This window comes from Triticum aestivum, chromosome 4D (assembly GCF_018294505.1).
Source record: "Triticum aestivum cultivar Chinese Spring chromosome 4D, IWGSC CS RefSeq v2.1, whole genome shotgun sequence".
Taxonomy (NCBI): domain Eukaryota; kingdom Viridiplantae; phylum Streptophyta; class Magnoliopsida; order Poales; family Poaceae; genus Triticum; species Triticum aestivum.
Window position 1 is genome coordinate 85,716,688 of NC_057805.1, and position 17,914 is coordinate 85,734,601.

At 44.1% G+C, this 17,914-nt stretch overlaps 1 protein-coding gene across 1 annotated transcript; it reads left to right on the plus strand.

Annotated features, from left to right (window-relative positions):
• The first annotated feature begins 954 nt into the window (after positions 1 to 954).
• On the plus strand, positions 955 to 7,745 carry LOC123096381 (uncharacterized). The gene is made up of 7 exons (XM_044518117.1): positions 955 to 1,410; positions 1,755 to 1,951; positions 2,039 to 2,098; positions 3,726 to 5,981; positions 6,182 to 6,332; positions 6,734 to 7,158; positions 7,280 to 7,745. The coding sequence occupies exons 1-7, from the start codon at positions 1,110 to 1,112 to the stop codon at positions 7,544 to 7,546; spliced, it is 3,657 nt and encodes a 1,218-aa protein (XP_044374052.1). The 5' UTR covers positions 955 to 1,109; the 3' UTR covers positions 7,547 to 7,745.
• The last annotated feature ends 10,169 nt before the right edge of the window (positions 7,746 to 17,914 follow it).

Consider the following 17,914-nt stretch of genomic DNA (forward strand, 5'->3'; position numbering starts at 1 on the left):
CTCTCCATGGAAGGTTCCTATGACATCAAATCAGCACGTTATCCAACAAAAGTAAGATTTTTCCAAAGAATGCCTCAAATCTCATAATTCTGGAGGTCTTGGTGAAATCAGACAAAAATGAACGAGTGGACATGGTTAAATGCAAAAATCCTAGGTCTACGGTGCAATGACACTAAGTAAAATATGATGCAAAATGTATCCATCATCCTTCACATCACCGCGGCGGCTCCCCTAAGGTGTTGGTGGTTCCCTTCCTTATCTCATGGCCCGCCCCTTGTAGCATAGAGCGCCACCCCCTTGCAACACTGTGATGAGCATGCCATCAGTCTTTCACAGCAACACAAATAACTCCCCTAAAACACTCATGGTTCCCTTTCTTGCATTAGGTAGGGAACGAGCCCTGCAACATCAAAGGCGAACCCTTGCAATCCAGACAATAAGCGATGGTTAGTCCTAAAGTAGCGACCCTGCCCCCTCCCGACGCCTACGATAGAGAGCAGGAGGCAATTGTTACAACAATAGGTTGTTGTCCCGCGCCGGGAGGGGGGGAGGGGGGTGTGCAAATGGAAGTAGTAGCTTGCAACAATGTCATTGTTGACTTGCAAACGAAGAGTGCAAAGAAAACGAAAAGGGTGGGGAGATGAGAAGGGACAAACGAAGACGCTTCACCAGGCCAATGGGGACACGTGGCAGCCGATCAAGGTGACAGACACGGTACATGGGGCAGTCGGTCCATTTTGATCATTTTCCTTTACCTATTGACGCCTTTATGTTTCGGCGCAGAATTTGACATTTTTGTGAACAAAAAATTAGAAAATGGTGTTGTAGAAAAAGGAAAATAGAAAATGGGCCCGCACAGGCGTCATTAGCCAGGGCGAGCGCGTGACTCACGCGGTGACGCGTCGGCCCCTTCCAATTATATCCCAACAATAAAATTCTAGCCGTTGCAATTGGCAAAGCTCTCAAATCCGCCCCGGCTCCAACGTCTCCTCCCCATTTCGAATCCCCTCCGCCTCCCTCTTGGGCTGCGTTTTACACACAGAGAGGCGTAGCGTCATCATCTCGACTCCTCCTCGCCCCGCCCACCCAACCAGCCCACACGCGCAGGCATGGCGACGTCGGCGGCGGAGGACCTGGAGGCGGGGGCGGGGTCTCCGATCGCGGCGTTCGCGGTGGCCAAGGGCGGCGTCGTGCTGAAGCACATCTTCCTCAACGGGCCGCCGACGGAGGCGGCGCGGCGCGGCGCGGATGCGGATCGGGCGGAGGAGGAGGCGGAGGATCCGCCGGTGCTGTTTGGGCGGCACCCCGACTGCCACGTCCTCATCGACCACCCCAGCGTCAGCCGCCGCCACCTCGAGGTCCGCTGCAAGCGGCGCCAGCGCCGGATCACCGTCACCGACCTCTCCTCTGGTACCGAGACCACGCTTTCCCCCGCGCAGCCCTCTCCGTCTCCCCACTCTCCGCGTGCGCGCGTGCCGTTCGCGATCTCCGCGCGTGCTCGGGTTTACGCGAATTCTAGGGTTTTGTTAGGGTGAATCGATTCGTGTAGACCGATCTATTTGGGGACTTTTCTGGGGTATTTATGTCATCGGTTCACTTGGATTTGCTCCCGATAGGCTCGATTTTGTCAGGATTAGCCCCGCCTTATCATATTCATAAGGGCCTGCGATGATAGCGAATATGCTTGCAACTTCGATCAAAATAATGCAAAAATTACATACAATTGATCCATGGTTGTGCTTTGATTGACCCAGTGCATGGGACCTGGATCTCGGGCCAAAGGATCCCACCAAACACGCTGGTGGAGCTGGTGGCTGGTGATACACTGCAGCTCGGGGCCTCGAAGAGGGAGTACCGACTTCACTGGCTTTCCCTGCGCGAGGCATTTGAGATGGATGATCTGCTTCCACCACTTGTTGAGGAGGACAAGGAGGAGATCCATACTCATCAGGTCAATAATTCTCTTTTATACCGGTACAAAATCTGTATGTATTTTGGCTGTGTTGCTTGCAGTCTAAGCGTTTGATGAAATTAACAGGAAGCACAGGATCAGTTGGTGCCTGGGCAGAGGGAACCAATGGAGACAAGAACTCATCAGGTTTGACCCCAACAAGCTAATACTGAAAACCTTTGATGAAACTTGAGATGCATTTCATGCCCTTGGTTTTGGTATGGGTACCAATGGATGGTGTCCCTTTAGCTCAGCTTATTTGCATATCAAACAATGAGATTGCATCCCAACAAGCTAATACTGAAATTGCCGCTGTTGTGCCAAATCTTATAATGCATTATTTAAGATGTTTAGTAGATTGGTTAATTTAGGCAACATCTACAATGATCGATATTCCGTTATTTTCTAGTTCACCCGTTTTAGTGTATGTTTTTAGAGTTTATTTATTTATTTTATAATCCATTTATGTGTAATCACTTTCAGAAATGAATTACATTTGAAATCAGGATCCAGCTTTGTAACTGAATACTTCAGCAATTGAATAATGTTATGTTCCTTGTTACTTGAAGCATGAAGTTGCTTACAGTTATCAAGTTTTGATATGCCCTGTCTTTCTGTAATTCTGCCTAGTGCCTAGGTTTATTATAAGCTTCCAATGCTTCCAGTGGTAATGTAAAGATGCTTTAAAAATTATGACTATTAAGGAATTTTTTATCTTTCATTAATCATTGTGTAGTAAGTTCTAATAAAAGCTGACACTGAACCATCCTGAATGCTTTGGACACCTGCGCAGATTAGTTAATCCCATGTACATAGTTGAATATCTTCACCGGTGACTCCTGATTATCATGTTTTGATGTGCCTCGTCTTTCTGGAATTCTGCCTAGTGCGTAGGTTTATTAAGGTTCCACTTCTTCCAGTGGTAATGTAAAGATGCTTAAAAATTATGACTGCTAAGGAACTTTTTGTGTGTCGTCTTCCTGGAGTTCTACCTAGTACGAAGTTTTAGTATCGTCAAGTCCTAACGAAAGTTGATACTGAACCAACCTGAATGCATTGAACACCTGCGCAAATTAGTTAATCCTAGTTGGATTTCCCCGCCGATTTCATTCTTTTTATTGCTTAGTATGCTAAATGATTTTCTTGTGGCTAATGTACTCATGGGATATATGGTACTCAGCTTACACTAGAAATTTTGTGCAAGATTGAACTTGTTTGTCTGCCGATTTCATTCTTTTTGATTGCTTAGTTTGCTAAATGATTTTCTTGTGGCTGGTGTACTCATGGGATATATGGTACTCAGCTAACACTAAGAAATTTTGTGCAAGATTGAACTGCTTTGTCTGCCAGTCTGGATTTATATGCCACGCGTTTGATAGAACTGAACACAACTAATAATTTATCAACTATGTACATCAAACTAATATTCATCTAGAATAACACGAATACATGCTTTAATTTTCTTGGTCAGCAATACTTGTTGTTTCCCTGATATTTATCATAAATTTGTTTTGATATGAACTGCATGATGATAATATCTACCCACTTCAGATTTTGCAACCACTTTCGATATACCGATTTGCTTACAGCATTGTTTAGACTTATATCTAGATTATATATTCTCCAATATTTCTGTGTGTGTTTTTCTTTGAGGATGCTACATGTTTGCATGAGTGCTACTGCTTGATTTTTTCCCCCTTAACTTTTACTGATCTTCACATCTTTTAACTTTTGGTACTTATCTGCAATGCTAACTGTCTAATATAATGCACAGGAGACAAAACATCAAGTGGTATCAGAACAAACTGAATGCTGGGCTAAAGTGATCCCCTCGGCACCACCATTGCCTGAGTCTTCACTCTCACATTTTCATGACAACAGAGTGGGAGTGATAGGGGGGACGATTGTTAGTGAGAATTCAATTACAGAATCTGTTGGCTCTTCAATAATACAGGCAGCTGGAAAACCAGTCCAATCAGACAAACAGAAAGCATCAGGCACCATGTCCCGAAGGGCCAAGTTGAAGTCAGTGAAGTCTCTTCACATTGACACAGGAAGGAGAAGCAGGACTTTGAGCTACAGCTACAAGAACGAAGAAGCCCAAAATGAGAATCGTGTATGTTCTCAAAACTGCAAGGGAGAATGTGCAGCCTGCATGGTTTTGTTTGATAATTTTGATGTCAAAGCTGGAGAGAAGGAAAGGATGATTGCACCAGAAAAGGTCCACATCAACCCCCATGTCATGGACAGCAGTACCATGGAGAGGAATCAAGAAGTGCCAAACCCTCTGAATTTGGAGCGTTCGGATGAAGAGAAGTCCATACTGAATTTTGCTAAGGAGACAGAGCAGCATGACATTTTCTCTGAAAATTCTATCCCACAAGATTCATTTGATGCAAAACCACAGATGGGACCAGAGTCGCCATGTGCTGTTTCCCCTTCGGTTTCCAAATACGGAACCTTTGCAAATCAAATCTCACAGCTGGATTCTACTATACATATGGAATCCTATGAGGCCATGCCAGAAAATCCTTTCACGCATGACATGATTGATGGAAATACGAATAGCCACCAAGAGATGAAGCATGATGGTTTGTCCCATCATAAATTGGATGGAGTTCTGTCAAACAAGGAGAAAATGGCCCAAAATAAGATTGTTGTGGAGGACTGTCAGCTTGAAGGCATAAATTTTGGGAGTATATTTGACAACTTGGATATAGAAGCAACTGAAGAAAAAGAAGAGATCAGTCTACTGGACAAGGAGAATACCACCCCTTATGCCTCGAGCAACATAACATTTGAGAGGAGTCAGATAATGTTGAAGCCTACCAGTTCCCAAGAGTTGATGGATTCCATTTCCCCTCTGAATTTGGAACATGATGACTTTTCAGAGGGTGAAAACTCCGTGTTGAACATTGTAAAGAAGATGAAGTCAAATGAACTTACATCTGAAAATCTTATTCCGTTAATGTCAGTTAAAAGAGAATTTATGCTCATGCCGGATGAAGATTTCAAAAATGACATCATTCTAGACAAGGAAAACTCAGTACCACCTGGAAAGTACAATGCTGCTATCTCCCCTGCGGAACAAGGAAACCTTTTTCTTGATGAGAATGTGGCACCTGCCTCCATGGATCTCAAGCCCATTGCTGGGAAGGTTCTGGTGTCAGCAGAGTTCACTTCAAACAGGAGCATCCATCAAAGGGAATGCAGTGAACTTTCATCAGAATATGATGCTACCTCCCCTGTGAGGCAACAAAACATCTTTCCAGACAAGGAAAATGTGACACCTCCCTCCAGAGTTCTCAAGTCCATTGGTAGGAAGGTTCTTGGCTCAAGGATGGATAATTCAGTGTCGGCCGAATACACGCCAAACAGGAGCATCAGTAAACGGGAATGCAATGATCTATCATCAAAGTCCAAACGTTTCCACACAGTAGATGCTGAAGCTTTCTATTCAGATAAGGAGAATTTGACACCTATATCTACAGGAGGTATGAAAGCGAGAAGTTGTCTTCCAAAGAACCTGTTCCCAGTGGATGCAGACCAAGATCAGAAGGCATTCTGCTCCGACAAGGAGAACTCTACACCTATATCTACAGGAGGTATGAAAGCGAGAAGTTGTCTTCCGAAGAACCTGTTCCCAGTGGATGCAGACCAAGATCAGGAGGCATTCTGCTCCGACAAGGAGAATTCTACACCTATATCTACAGGAGGTATGAAAGCGAGAAGTTGTCTTCCGAAGAACCTGTTCCCAGTGGATGCAGACCAAGATCAGGAGGCATTCTGCTCCGACAAGGAGAATTCTACACCAGTATCTTGTGTAGCTCAGAAAACAAGGGATGTGTCTGAAAACCGTGCACGAATTGAAAGTGCAATCACAAAGAAAAGGGTGGTAGATAGGCTCCCTTTCCAGACTCTTCTGTCAAATTCTCCCTTGAGACCAACTAGCTCATTTGATTGTACCCAGGCTGATGCTAGTGAAGCTAATCTCTCAATCAGGTTGGAAGATGAACTGAACAGCCTTCCAGTAAGTAACCGTAAAGCTTTGATTTTGAATTTCCATTTTGTATATCTTTGCCTTTTTTTTCGAGAAAACGCAAAGAGATTTTTGCGTTTCTTTGTATTGAAAAGATAGGGTTTATGTTACAATCCTCCTAGGAGGTACAGAACTGATGATGAAAAGATATCTTTGATGTTAAAATTGAGACCATTTTTTATTGTGAACAGCACAAAAACCACGAATCAAATAGGGTTGGAGAAGGGATGAAAGTCTGGACCATGTTGGCTGATACCGATTGTCTTCTTGATGACGAATCAAGGAAGTCTATAATGCTACTAAAAGGCATAAAAGGAACTCATCTGATCATACCAAGGATTGGTAAGTTAAGAACAGTATAGTAATTGTTTCATCTGTCATAGCATTTTGAACAAAAGGGAAATGTACATACTTTGTATACAGTTCCATGTTTCTATTGTTGCATATACCTATTTCCTTATTGTGACCTTGACTTGTTATTAAATGATCATGTCTCATTCGGTTGAGCTGCTACTCACTACCACTTTTGACTTTGTAACTCATTTGCAACAATCATCTCATGCTATGATGGTATATTAACTAAAGAATTGAGCTTCTGTAACTTTCAGGTTTTGACATCTTATTGTGTCTTGTATTCAATATGCTTTCCCAGCTTGTTGTTATTATTAACTGAACTGACTTGACTGCGAGTGCTTGATGTGCTATTCTCATCCCCTGAAACCCTGTGTTTATCGTCTTGCCAGTGATGAGGGAGCTCGAAGGCATGAAACAGCGGGAGGGCATGTTCAAGAGGTCATCAAAGGCCACCTCCATAATGCAATGGATCGAGGATTGCATGGAGAACGAGAGCTGGTGGATCCACGTGCAGAGTTCTTCCGAGATGTTGCCAGTAGCACCAACCCCACCTGCAACTCCTACAGAAACGCAACGCAACAGTGAAAAGAGTGAAGCCACCGCTGCCGGCGCCTTCAACTCAATGCTGGCCCTCTTATCACCAAGGAGCTTCACTGGCATCTTCTCCCCAAGAAGCCTCACTGACATCGATTCCCCGAAGACCGAAGACCGTATCCTCGACTGCGCCCTCCTCTTCAACAAGCTGAGAGGCAGTGGCCAGAACATGGTCATCCTGTCCAACAGCGTCAACCTCAAGATCAAAGCCATGTCCGAGGTACCGTACCATGGCATTTGCTTTCTTCTCTGAATCTCTGCAGCCCTCCTGCTAAAGACATTTATTATTCGTGTGTAAAACTGTAACTGGACTGATTTGCTGTTTCTGTACGATATTTCAGGGCTTGCTGTGCGAGGGAGCCAAGGAGTTCCGGGAGACGCTGATGAACCCTTGCTCTGAGAGGTTCATGTGGGCGGCGAGCGTGCCGAGGGGGGCGGCGTGGTCACGCCTGGACGAGGCCGCACTGGCGGAGAACTACTACAACAGCCACCGTGAATCCAGGAGGAATGTCCCGAGGCCCGTTGAGGCTGCCAGGGGGCTCAAGCTGATCCTGCTGCACAACAGCTCCTCCCTCTGCGCGCGTTCCGGCGACCATCTCCGTCGCTGAGAAGACGCCACTGCGTTGCCCTCCTGGTGAGCAGTTGGCACGGTTCTTTCAAGTAGCATGTGAAAGAAAATGGCAGACATAGTAACTGGTAAATGAGTTGTTTGATCCTTTCTGATATGCCTGGTGACTGATGAGAAATGTGAACTGTGATGGAAGTTGGAAGACGAGAATGTGAACATGACAAGTCTTGGTACGTTTCTTGCTTGGTTTGGCACAATCATATGATCTGGTCCAAGTTAGGCATTTGCATGTTCATCAATCATCATCATCTGTCCCATCAGCTGATACGGTAACTTGTACCGGCGCAACAGCGTCACGTGGGCACACGAGTACTTGTTGGTTCCCTCGTTGGTGAGGCTGGGGCTCACCTCATCACGAACCTTGGATTTTAATGTTAGCGGTACCCCGTAGATTCCTAACAGATGGCATTGCTGTGCGGCATAGGATATTTTGCGATGAGATAGATCTTACTGCTCAGGAATGTTTACTGCCAGTACTAAACAATTTTAGATCAACAGCCATTAGCACATGGCCGCTGCATCGCACCTGGACTTCCCAGCACCCAGACTGAATGTTTTCAGTAGCAACTAAACTAAATGGTCGAGCACCACCACCCTTGGGTGGAAAATTGCGAGGTTCCCAGCAGCAGCAGCGCGTAAAGAAAGAGGGAGGTGAGGTGAGGTGACGGGGTTGATAGGGGGCATGTGGGGGATGTCGGTGTTGAACGGGTCATGAGGAGGAGGTGCGCCGTTCAACCCGGCCCGGCCCGTCGCGCGGTGCAGCGCGACTCGGTTCTGCTTCAGCTTAGCTGTAGACGAACGTGACCGACAAACCCCCCTTGATCGCCTCTCCTCCACTCCCTTCTGCTCCGTCCGTCCGTCCGTCCGTGTGTACAAGCGCGCGCTTGGTCGCCATCTTGACCACAAAAGCTGCTACCCATTCATTCCCCATTTGCCAATTGCCACTAGACTTTTGCTTAACTGTATAAAACCCTATGGACCATGACGTGTAGAGTTAGATACTTGTCTGCGCAACAGACTGATGTGCCATGTGCACCAAAAGGAATAAGCATTGATTGATGGGTCTTCTCGACCGTAACTCATCGGGACGGGATGGGTCTGCCGCCAACCTTGAGCCAAGGAAGGATCAAACGGAATTTGCTGGCGGTTGTGTTCAGAGACCTGTTTGGTCCAAGTCGCATCTAAATGAATGGGCTGCCTGATCTTTGCCATCCTACGCAACTTGTGCTTGGACGCACCATCTATCTCATACCCTAGCAATTTTGTCGTGTCCGTGTGTGTAACATATACACCGAGTTTGAATAGAGAGAAGTCTCTGGAGTTCAGCTTCCGTTTGGCACGTTATCTGCCATTGGTAAATCTCGACGTGGCACTTCACTAGTAAGTACATAGGTTAAAGTTTCTTTTTCCTTTTTGCGCCATGTAGTGGAGTATACGTTGGAGTTTTTTCTAGGAAGAGTATAAGTGGGAATTGGTTTGCCCGAATTAGAGAGCATCGAGTTTCTTCATTACTGGAAAAATATCTTGGCTCGTACAGAACACGGTTTGACTGTGACCAGCGACTGAAAGACTCAACTGAAAATAAGTTCCATAGCGGAATAAGTAGGTCTTTGAACTTTGTAGTCAACTTGACTTCAAAGTTTTCTCTCCAAAGTTCACACTCACGACTCTCTTTCGTCGAGTGTGACGGTGAAAGGATCATGAAATGCCCATCATATAGTCAATTTCAAGGGTCGAGTCTATTTCCCTTTCTTTTCAGATAGCTTATCACGTTTGCCGCGTGCTAACAAGAGCATGTGTTCGAAACTATCGGTAGTCAGATTGGCGGCATCTGAATTGTTTAGTTTTTTTACCACATGAGATGGCTGTTTTCACACAAGTTCAGGATCATCATGCATGAGATGAGATACTAGGGGCCAGTTCTTTTGGGTAATTCTCCCAGAATTGACCCCCTCCCCAGCTTCTTCCAGAATTGCCATTAATCTTTTTTTATAATTCCTAGCTAGTTAAGGTCTAATTAGCTAGGAGTTGTAAAAAAAATGATGTAACAATTATGGGAGAAGCTGGGGAGGGGGCCAAATTCTAAAAGAATTGCCCAAAAGGCCCCTTGCATGCATCAGTCAGTGATAGAGCCTAAAATTCACAGCACCTTTACTACTACTAGCAAATATAGAAACTACAACTTCTCAGAATCCGTTCCTGTCATTCTTCCACAGGAATCAAAATCTACAGCTGGCTACATGTACCCATGGTCCAGATCTTGCAACTTCTCAAGGTCCTGCGAACAGATAGCACCACCTATTCTTGTGGAGAAGAAAAAGCTTCTTGAAAAGGCCATAAATAAACAACACTAGCTACACAAGTGCATATGTAGTACTAATTCTTATCCTTGAAATGTTTGGTGGATGCGGTCATCACAGAGGTGATGGTGATGGAGATAGGGTCCAGCACGATGCCCCCACCATGATGCTACTACTAAAAACTGTCCTCATCCACTTTCTCTCCAACACAGCCTCCATCCAGCCAATGGCACAACGTTAATTAGCGCCCCAATTTGTGTTGTGCGCGCCATGATCCAATCATGTGCGCGCTGCGAGAGGTTTTTTTGCTTGAAGGATAGGCTTTTGGGTTGTGTACTTGGTCTTGGATAGTGCTATCTTCACGCCTAGTGGGTCCTTGTTGTCCCACCAATGTTTGTGCTTAATTCTGCGTTGATTAATAGTGCTATATAGTCTATAGTACCAACTGGGAATTGTTTAGAGGGACCAGCGCTTAGAAGAAATCAAACACAACGGCTACAAGTTGGCCAAGGTATCCATAGAGGCATGGACCATCTACGATAATATCTATCTATCTCAAAGGGCTGCTTCACAAACGAAAAAATAAAACCACGTCAAAATTAGTGCGCACACATGTTTCAGTATACTAATCTCGGTGATCACAAGATTGATACACACCCACTGGTTAATAATAAAAGAATGTGTGCAAAAATGGAACGTATATAAGAAAGAGAAAATGGTAGGGAAGATGCACCTCTCCTTGTCTAAAAGGAAAAGGTCAAGATGCAGGGGAATGGCAGGACTAAACAAAGGCGATGAGGCACTACCAATCTATAAAAACAGAACAAGGTACTACTGGCTTGATGAATCCGATGTAAACCTTTGGATTTCATGGTCAATTGATTCACACTGATGTCCCTGTCGTCCTGGCCGTGTGCACAATCAAGTTCCCCTCCCGTGAACCCTATGATCTCTCAATTTGTCTCAACTAAATATTCACCCCAAAAAACAAGATTCTCTTTGAAAATCTATCGCGAAGACAATTTGACTGGGATGCATTCATTGCACTCCCCAGTATTTTTGCACAACGAAACTGCTTAAATCCCGACGCCCGATGAATGCACGACATCGAAATCCAGTGGCCGGTGCCTGATGTATACACGCGTGTCCGGCCGGATTTTAAGCATAGTCTATGAGTCAGTCTGATTTTTGTCATGTGTATAGCATTGCTGTCTGCGCAAATTTCATGAGAACCACCTTTTGGTAGATGCTAGTCATGTGGACACATGACTCCATGCATTAGAGCATCTTCAACAACTTCCCTTTTCTTAATGGGGGTGGCTAGATTGAAGTACCGGTCAAGTGGCATAACATATAAAAATATAGAAAGAAAAAGAATTGATTTTTTACACGGATCTTCGTGTAAGATCTCATGAATATAGCATTGACTGAGACTTCTTTAAGTCTCAGTCGTCTGAGATTTAGTAATTTTGTTTCTTAATATTATTTTTTATATTGGGTGGGTGGATAAAAAATCGTCCTCCCCTTTGCCAACAAATTATTGGTGATCACCAAAAAAAACACCCAAACTATTTCTATAAGGGGGGAGTTGAATCTTCCCAATATCCTCCGAGCTGTGACGGGAAGCAACGACCTCTTTCCTACCCGAGCGACTCCGCGCGAGCCACTGCATTGTCGTCATCAGATGGATCTCTCACCCCTTTTCTATCGCCTTCGGTCCTCCCGTCATCCCTTCCACACCGACTTGTGTCGGTGTCAAAACTGGCAGACCTCACCACCTCGGGTAGGGGGGGCCCAAGCTGTGAGATCGGACCGATGGGTAATAAGAGACAAGGGACACGATGCTTTTACCCAAGTTCGGGCCCTCTTTAAGGAGGTAAAACCCTACATCCTGCTCTTGCTTATATTATGGGTGTATCAAGGTACATAGTTGATCTACCTCGAGATTGTAAGTTGTGAACTAAACCCTAGGGGTAATGGAGATGATGATGAATTGTTGCCCCTATGGACTAAACCCTCTGGCTTATATAGGCACCAGGGGTATCTAGGGTTGCACATGGTCGGTTGTCATCTGGCAGTTACATGCTGAATCTAATAGTCATACTTGGAGTACACGCCAAGTCCTCGGTAAAGCCCAATATGCTTACGCCATAGATTGGAGGCCTCCGGAGTCCTTCCTTATTAACTTGTTGTTAGCTCGGCCCATGGACTAGGCCAGCTAGGCCGGGACCCCCTAGTTCAGGACACCGTTAGTAGCCCTCGCACTTGTCTTCGAAGCCGAGGTCGATAATCTTCTTCGGATAGTGTCTTCAGCTTGATAGTCTTTGGCTTAGCAGGCAAGTTCAACTTCCCAGGCTAAGCATCTGCACAAAGCTTGTAGATCCCCGATCGGTTGATATTACCCTTCTGACAAGGGATAAGGCCAACTGACCATGTGCTAACAAAACGCAACTTCACCCATCCGAAGTGCGTGGCTTGCTTAGTCTCGAGGACTAAAAGCTTAGGTGTGTTCGGCAGTCAATTACTGACAACTTTACCAAAGCGCCACCACCCATGACATCATATGCATCAGTTATTACTTATTTGAACCGCGGTTCGAGGTAACCCTCTTATTGGCACGTCGTATCAAAACAGAGATTGTGCCCCACATTTTAGGGGTTATCATCAATCAATCGTTTCACCCAATGTGGCCATAATGACACAAACAGCCAAAACGTGGCGATTTTTATGACGCGGTGGAGGGGACGCTTCCTCTTTTACTGACTTATAAAAAGCAGGGGCCGACGAATCTTTATTCCCACGCCCTCCTTCTGCTCCATGATGACCCACAAGTATCGGGGGTCAATCGTAGTCCTTTCGATAAGTAAGAGTGTCGAACCCAACGAGGAGCAGAAGGACATGACAAGTGTTTTTCAGCAAGGTAATCTCTGCAAGCACTGAAATTGTCGATAACGAGTAGTTTGATAGCAAGGTAATTTGTAACGAGCAAGTAACGGTAACGGTAAATAAAGTGCAGCAAGGTAGCCCAATCCTTCTGTGGCAAAGGACATGCCAAATTGATCTCTTATAATAAGCAAAGCGTTTTTGAGGGTACACGGGAATTTCATGTAGTCACTTTCATCATGTTGGTTTGATTCGTGTTCGCTACTTTGATAATTTGATATGTGGGTGGACCGGTGCTTGGGTGTTGTTCTTACTTGAACAAACCTCCCACTTATGATTAACCCCTCGCAAGCATCCGCGACTACAAGAAAAGTATTAAGATAAAATCTAACCATAGCATTAAACTTTTAAATCCAAGCCGGCCCCTTACGAAGTAGCGCATAAACTAGGGTTTAAGCTTCTGTCACTCTAGCAACCGATCATATAATAACTACTCCACAATGCATTCCCTTAGGCCCAAATATGGTGAAGTGCCATGTAGTCGATGTTCACATGACACCACTAAGGGAATCACAACATACATATCATCAAAATATCGAACACATACCAAGTTCACATGATCACTTGCAACAAAATTTCTCCCATGACCTCAAGAACAAAAGTAACTACTCAGAAATGATAATCATGCTCAAGATCAGAGGGGTATTAAATAGCATAATGGATCTGAACATATAATCTTCCACCAAATAAACCATATAGTAATCAACTACAAGATGTAATCAACACTACTAGTCACCCACAGATACCAATCTGAGGTTCCTGTACAAAGATTGAACACAAGAGATGAACTAGGGTTTGAGATGAGATGGTGTTGTTGAAGATGTTGATGGAGATTGGCCTCCCAAAGATGAGAGGGTTGTTGGTGATGACGATGGCTTCGATTTCCCCCTCCGGGAGGGAAGTTCCCCCGGTGGAATCGATCCGCTCGAGGGCAAAAGTGCTCCTGCCCAAGTTCCACCTCAAGACGGCGGCGCTCCGTCCCGAAGGTCCTCACTTTATTTTTTCTAGGTCAAAATGACCTACCAGAAGATGGGCACCGGAGGTGGGCTGGCCTGAGCACAACCCACCAGGGCGCGCTTGAGGGCCCTAGCGCGCCCTGCTGTCTTGTGCTCACCAGATGGGCCCCCTCCACTAGTTATTTACTCTAGTATTTTTTTTATATATTCCAAAACAATTCTCCGTAAATTTTCAGCTCATTTGGAGATGTGCAAAATATGTAACGCTGACATGGCTTTTTTAGGTCCAGAATTCCAGCTGCTGACATTCTCCCTGTTTGTGTAAATCTTGCATATTTTGAGAGAAAAGGCATTAGAATTACTCCATAAAGCAGTATTATGCATAAAAACATTGTACATAACAGTAGGAAAACATGATGCAAAATGGACGTATCAACTCCCCTAAGCTTGGACCTCGCTTGTCCTCAAGCGAAAAACCGATATCGAAAAACATGCCCACATGCTTACAGAGAGAGGTGTCGATAAAAACAAAATTCGGACATAGAAGCATCATGCTTATTATTATAGCAGCAACAAACTTTATCATAGAACTTTATCACATAACTTTATCATATAACTTCTCATGAACAAGTAACAATTCATCACAACATCAAAGTAAAAGCATAAACTCTATTGAAAACCAACAAACTATGTTCTCAGTCAACTTTGCAACTACAATTCATCATCTTTTCAGGAAGGGTCTCGTATTGGAACCTTTTGGCAAGTCCACATACTCAACAATCATATAATCTTCTATGATTGCTAACATTCATCTCATACACATGAGCAAAAAGTTTCAACCGGACACATAGAAAGATAGGGGCTTATAGTTTCGCCTCCCAACACATTCACCTGAAGGGTGATGTCAACAATAATAATTCATGCTCACTCATATCCAACTGGATATATATGCCTAGATCTTTCCTCACCACATGATGCTTGCAAAAAGAGAAAAATAAAAAAAGGAATAGGGAAGAATACTTTGACTCTTGCATAAAATTAAATACATAAAAGTAAAAGATAGGCCCTTCGCATAGGGAAGCAGAGGTTGTCATGCGCCTTTTGGTTTGTATGCTCAATCTCTTAGCGTAAAAGAACGTCACATTATATTGCCCCTTATGATAGCAACCTTTATTATGCGGTCTGTCGCCTTTATTACTTTGCCATCACAAGTTCGTACAACACTCAATTTTCTCTTACACTAAATGATCCAACACATTTAGAAGCAATTTTTATTGCCTTATTGCACCGATGACAACTTACTTGAAGGATCTCACTCAATCCATAGGTAGGTATGGTGGACTCTCAAAATAAGATTTTGGGTTTATGGGTTTTTGGATGCACATGTAGTATCTCTACTTAGTGCGGAATGTTTGGCTAGCAAAGATATGGGGCAAGCACCACATGTTAAAGGATCTATGACGATATAACTTCTATGTGGATATGAACAAACACAAATCATTACGTTGTCTTCCTTGTCCAACGTCAACAATTTTGGCATATAATATTTTGATGGGGGCTCACAATCATAAAAGATGTCCAAGAGATAGTGTATTTGCATGTGAATCTTCTCTTCCCTTATTAATTCTTTCATGAACTGCATCATTGACCAATGCTATGTTTGTCAACTTTCAACAAATTTTACCACTTGTACTTTTATTTATGTGATGTCATTACTTACCATAAGATCAGCATATGATCTTTTTTCTTATTTTCTTTTATTTTGATTTAAACATAAAAGTAAAGAAAGCAAAACTCGAACTACTCTTTATTATATATCTCACATGATTACGTAGATAGATGGATCACTAAGCAAACACTCGAAGATAGATTGAACTAAACTTTTATTCAACTAACTCAAAATATAACTAAAGATTGAACTAAGATAAATAAAAGGCAAAAAAGGTGGTGTGATACGATACCGGGGCACCTCCCCCAAGCTTGGCACAAGCCAAGGGGAGTGCGCATAGCATGTACTCAAGTCTCTTGTGGTGGTGAAGAAGGTGATGGAGGTGGTGGTGATGAAGTAGTGGCTTCACACTTCAAGCTCAAGAGATACTCCAATCTACGAATAATGCTCTGGAGGGCGATGATTTGCTCTTGCAATAGAATATTTCTTGGTGCAATGATAGGCCCCTTATGTTTTGGAGTTTGTTGACATAAACAGATTGGGACTTATGTGTTTGCTAGTGCACACGGAGTAACAGGTCCCTGGAGTAATCGAGGGGTTTGATGAAAATGACGAAGATAATCTCCCTGCGAGGCAGCGAAGGTTATCACCGAAGATAAAGCTAACGAGAGTGACCCCTAAAAAATGCTGAAAATTAAGCAATTGGTTTGGTGTCTGTTCGAAGCAAATGACTGCGTTCGAGGAAGAATGAAGACGAAGTGAAGACGTAGCTTTTATTTTGTTGTTCTTCTTCTTTCATTGGATCATAGGACCACCGTACTATTAAGAGGGGTATAGTGTTTCTAAGCTTTGATTCCCTGATGCTAAACCCAAACCTATGAAAGTTGTGAGAGAAATCTCTTTGTGCTCTGAACAAATGCTTGCCAACAAGAGACTGTGATCTTCTTCGCTGCGAGAGATTTGCCTCGGGCTGTGATGCGTCCATTTTGCATCATGCTTTTATATTGATATTTATTGCATTATGGGATATTATTACACCTTTTGGTACAATACTTATTCCTTTTCTCTCTTGTTTCACAAGGTTTACATGAAGAAGGAGAATGCCGACAGCTGGAATTCTAGACTGGAAAAGGAGCAAATCTGAGAGACCTATTCTGCACAACTCCAAAAGTCCTGAAAATTTATGGAGAATTATTTTGGAATATATAAAAAATATTGGGCGAAGAAAGTACCAAAGGGGACCCACCAGGTAGCCACAAGGGTGGGGGGCGCGCCCTACCCCCCTGGGCGCACCCTCCTGCCTTGTTGGCCACCTGGCAGGCCTCCGGTGCCCATCTTCTGCTATATGAAGGGTTTTGACCTGGAAAAAAAGAGGAAGCTTTGGGGACGAAGTGCCGCCGTCTCGAGGCAGAACCTGGGCAGAAGCAATCTAGGGCTCCGACGGAGCTGTTCTGCCGGGGAAACTTCCCTCCCGGAGGGGGAAATAATCATGATCGTCATCACCAACGATCCTCTCATCGAGAGGGGGTCATTCTCCATCAACATCTTCACCAGCACCATCTCCTCTCAAACCCTAGTTCATCTCTTGTATCCGATCTTTGTCTCAAAACCTCATATTGGTACCTGTGGGTTGCTAGTAGTGTTGATTACTCCTTGTAGTTGATGCTAGTTGGTTTATTCGGTGGAAGATCATATGTTCAGATCCTTAATGATAATTATTACTCCTCTGATTATGAATATGAATATGCTTTGTGAGTAGTTACGTTTGTTCCTGAGGACATGGGAGAAGTCTTGTTATAAGTAATCACGTGAATTTGGTATTCGTTCGATATTTTGATGAGATGTATGTTGTCTCTCCTCTAGTGGTGTTATGTGAACGTTGACTACATGACAATTCACCATGATTTGGGCCTAGGGGAAGGCATTGGAAAGTAATAAGTAGATGATGGGTTGCTAGAGTGACAGAAGCTTAAACCCTACACTACCAAAAAATACACTTCCGTGATGATACGTGTTTGTCACAGTAGGTCACGTTTTCTGTCATGCATGTACATCCATGACGATTTTATGACAGAATCAAGATAGTCATACCTGTGCTGTCGTAGAAGTGTTCCATGACATTACCAAAATTATCATCACAGAAGTGTCCACTTCCATGATGATAAATGCCGCGTCATGGAAGTGCTTTCGTCAAGGGTGACCGACACGTGGCATCCACCGTAACGGGTCGCCGTTAAGCTGTCGGGTTCGGTTTTGGATCCGATAACCCGCTAACAGCCCGGACCAATGAGGATTTTCCACGTGTAAAATTCTCATTGGCCGGAGGAAACACGTGTTGGCTCACCGTTGAGACAGATATCATCCATTCATTGGACATGAGGCGCCTATGATACGTCGACACATGGCAGGGCCCAACAGAGGCCCATATAGGTTAAAAAGGCTGGCCCAGTCAAAGGCCCGCAGTACTTACTCAGGTACTA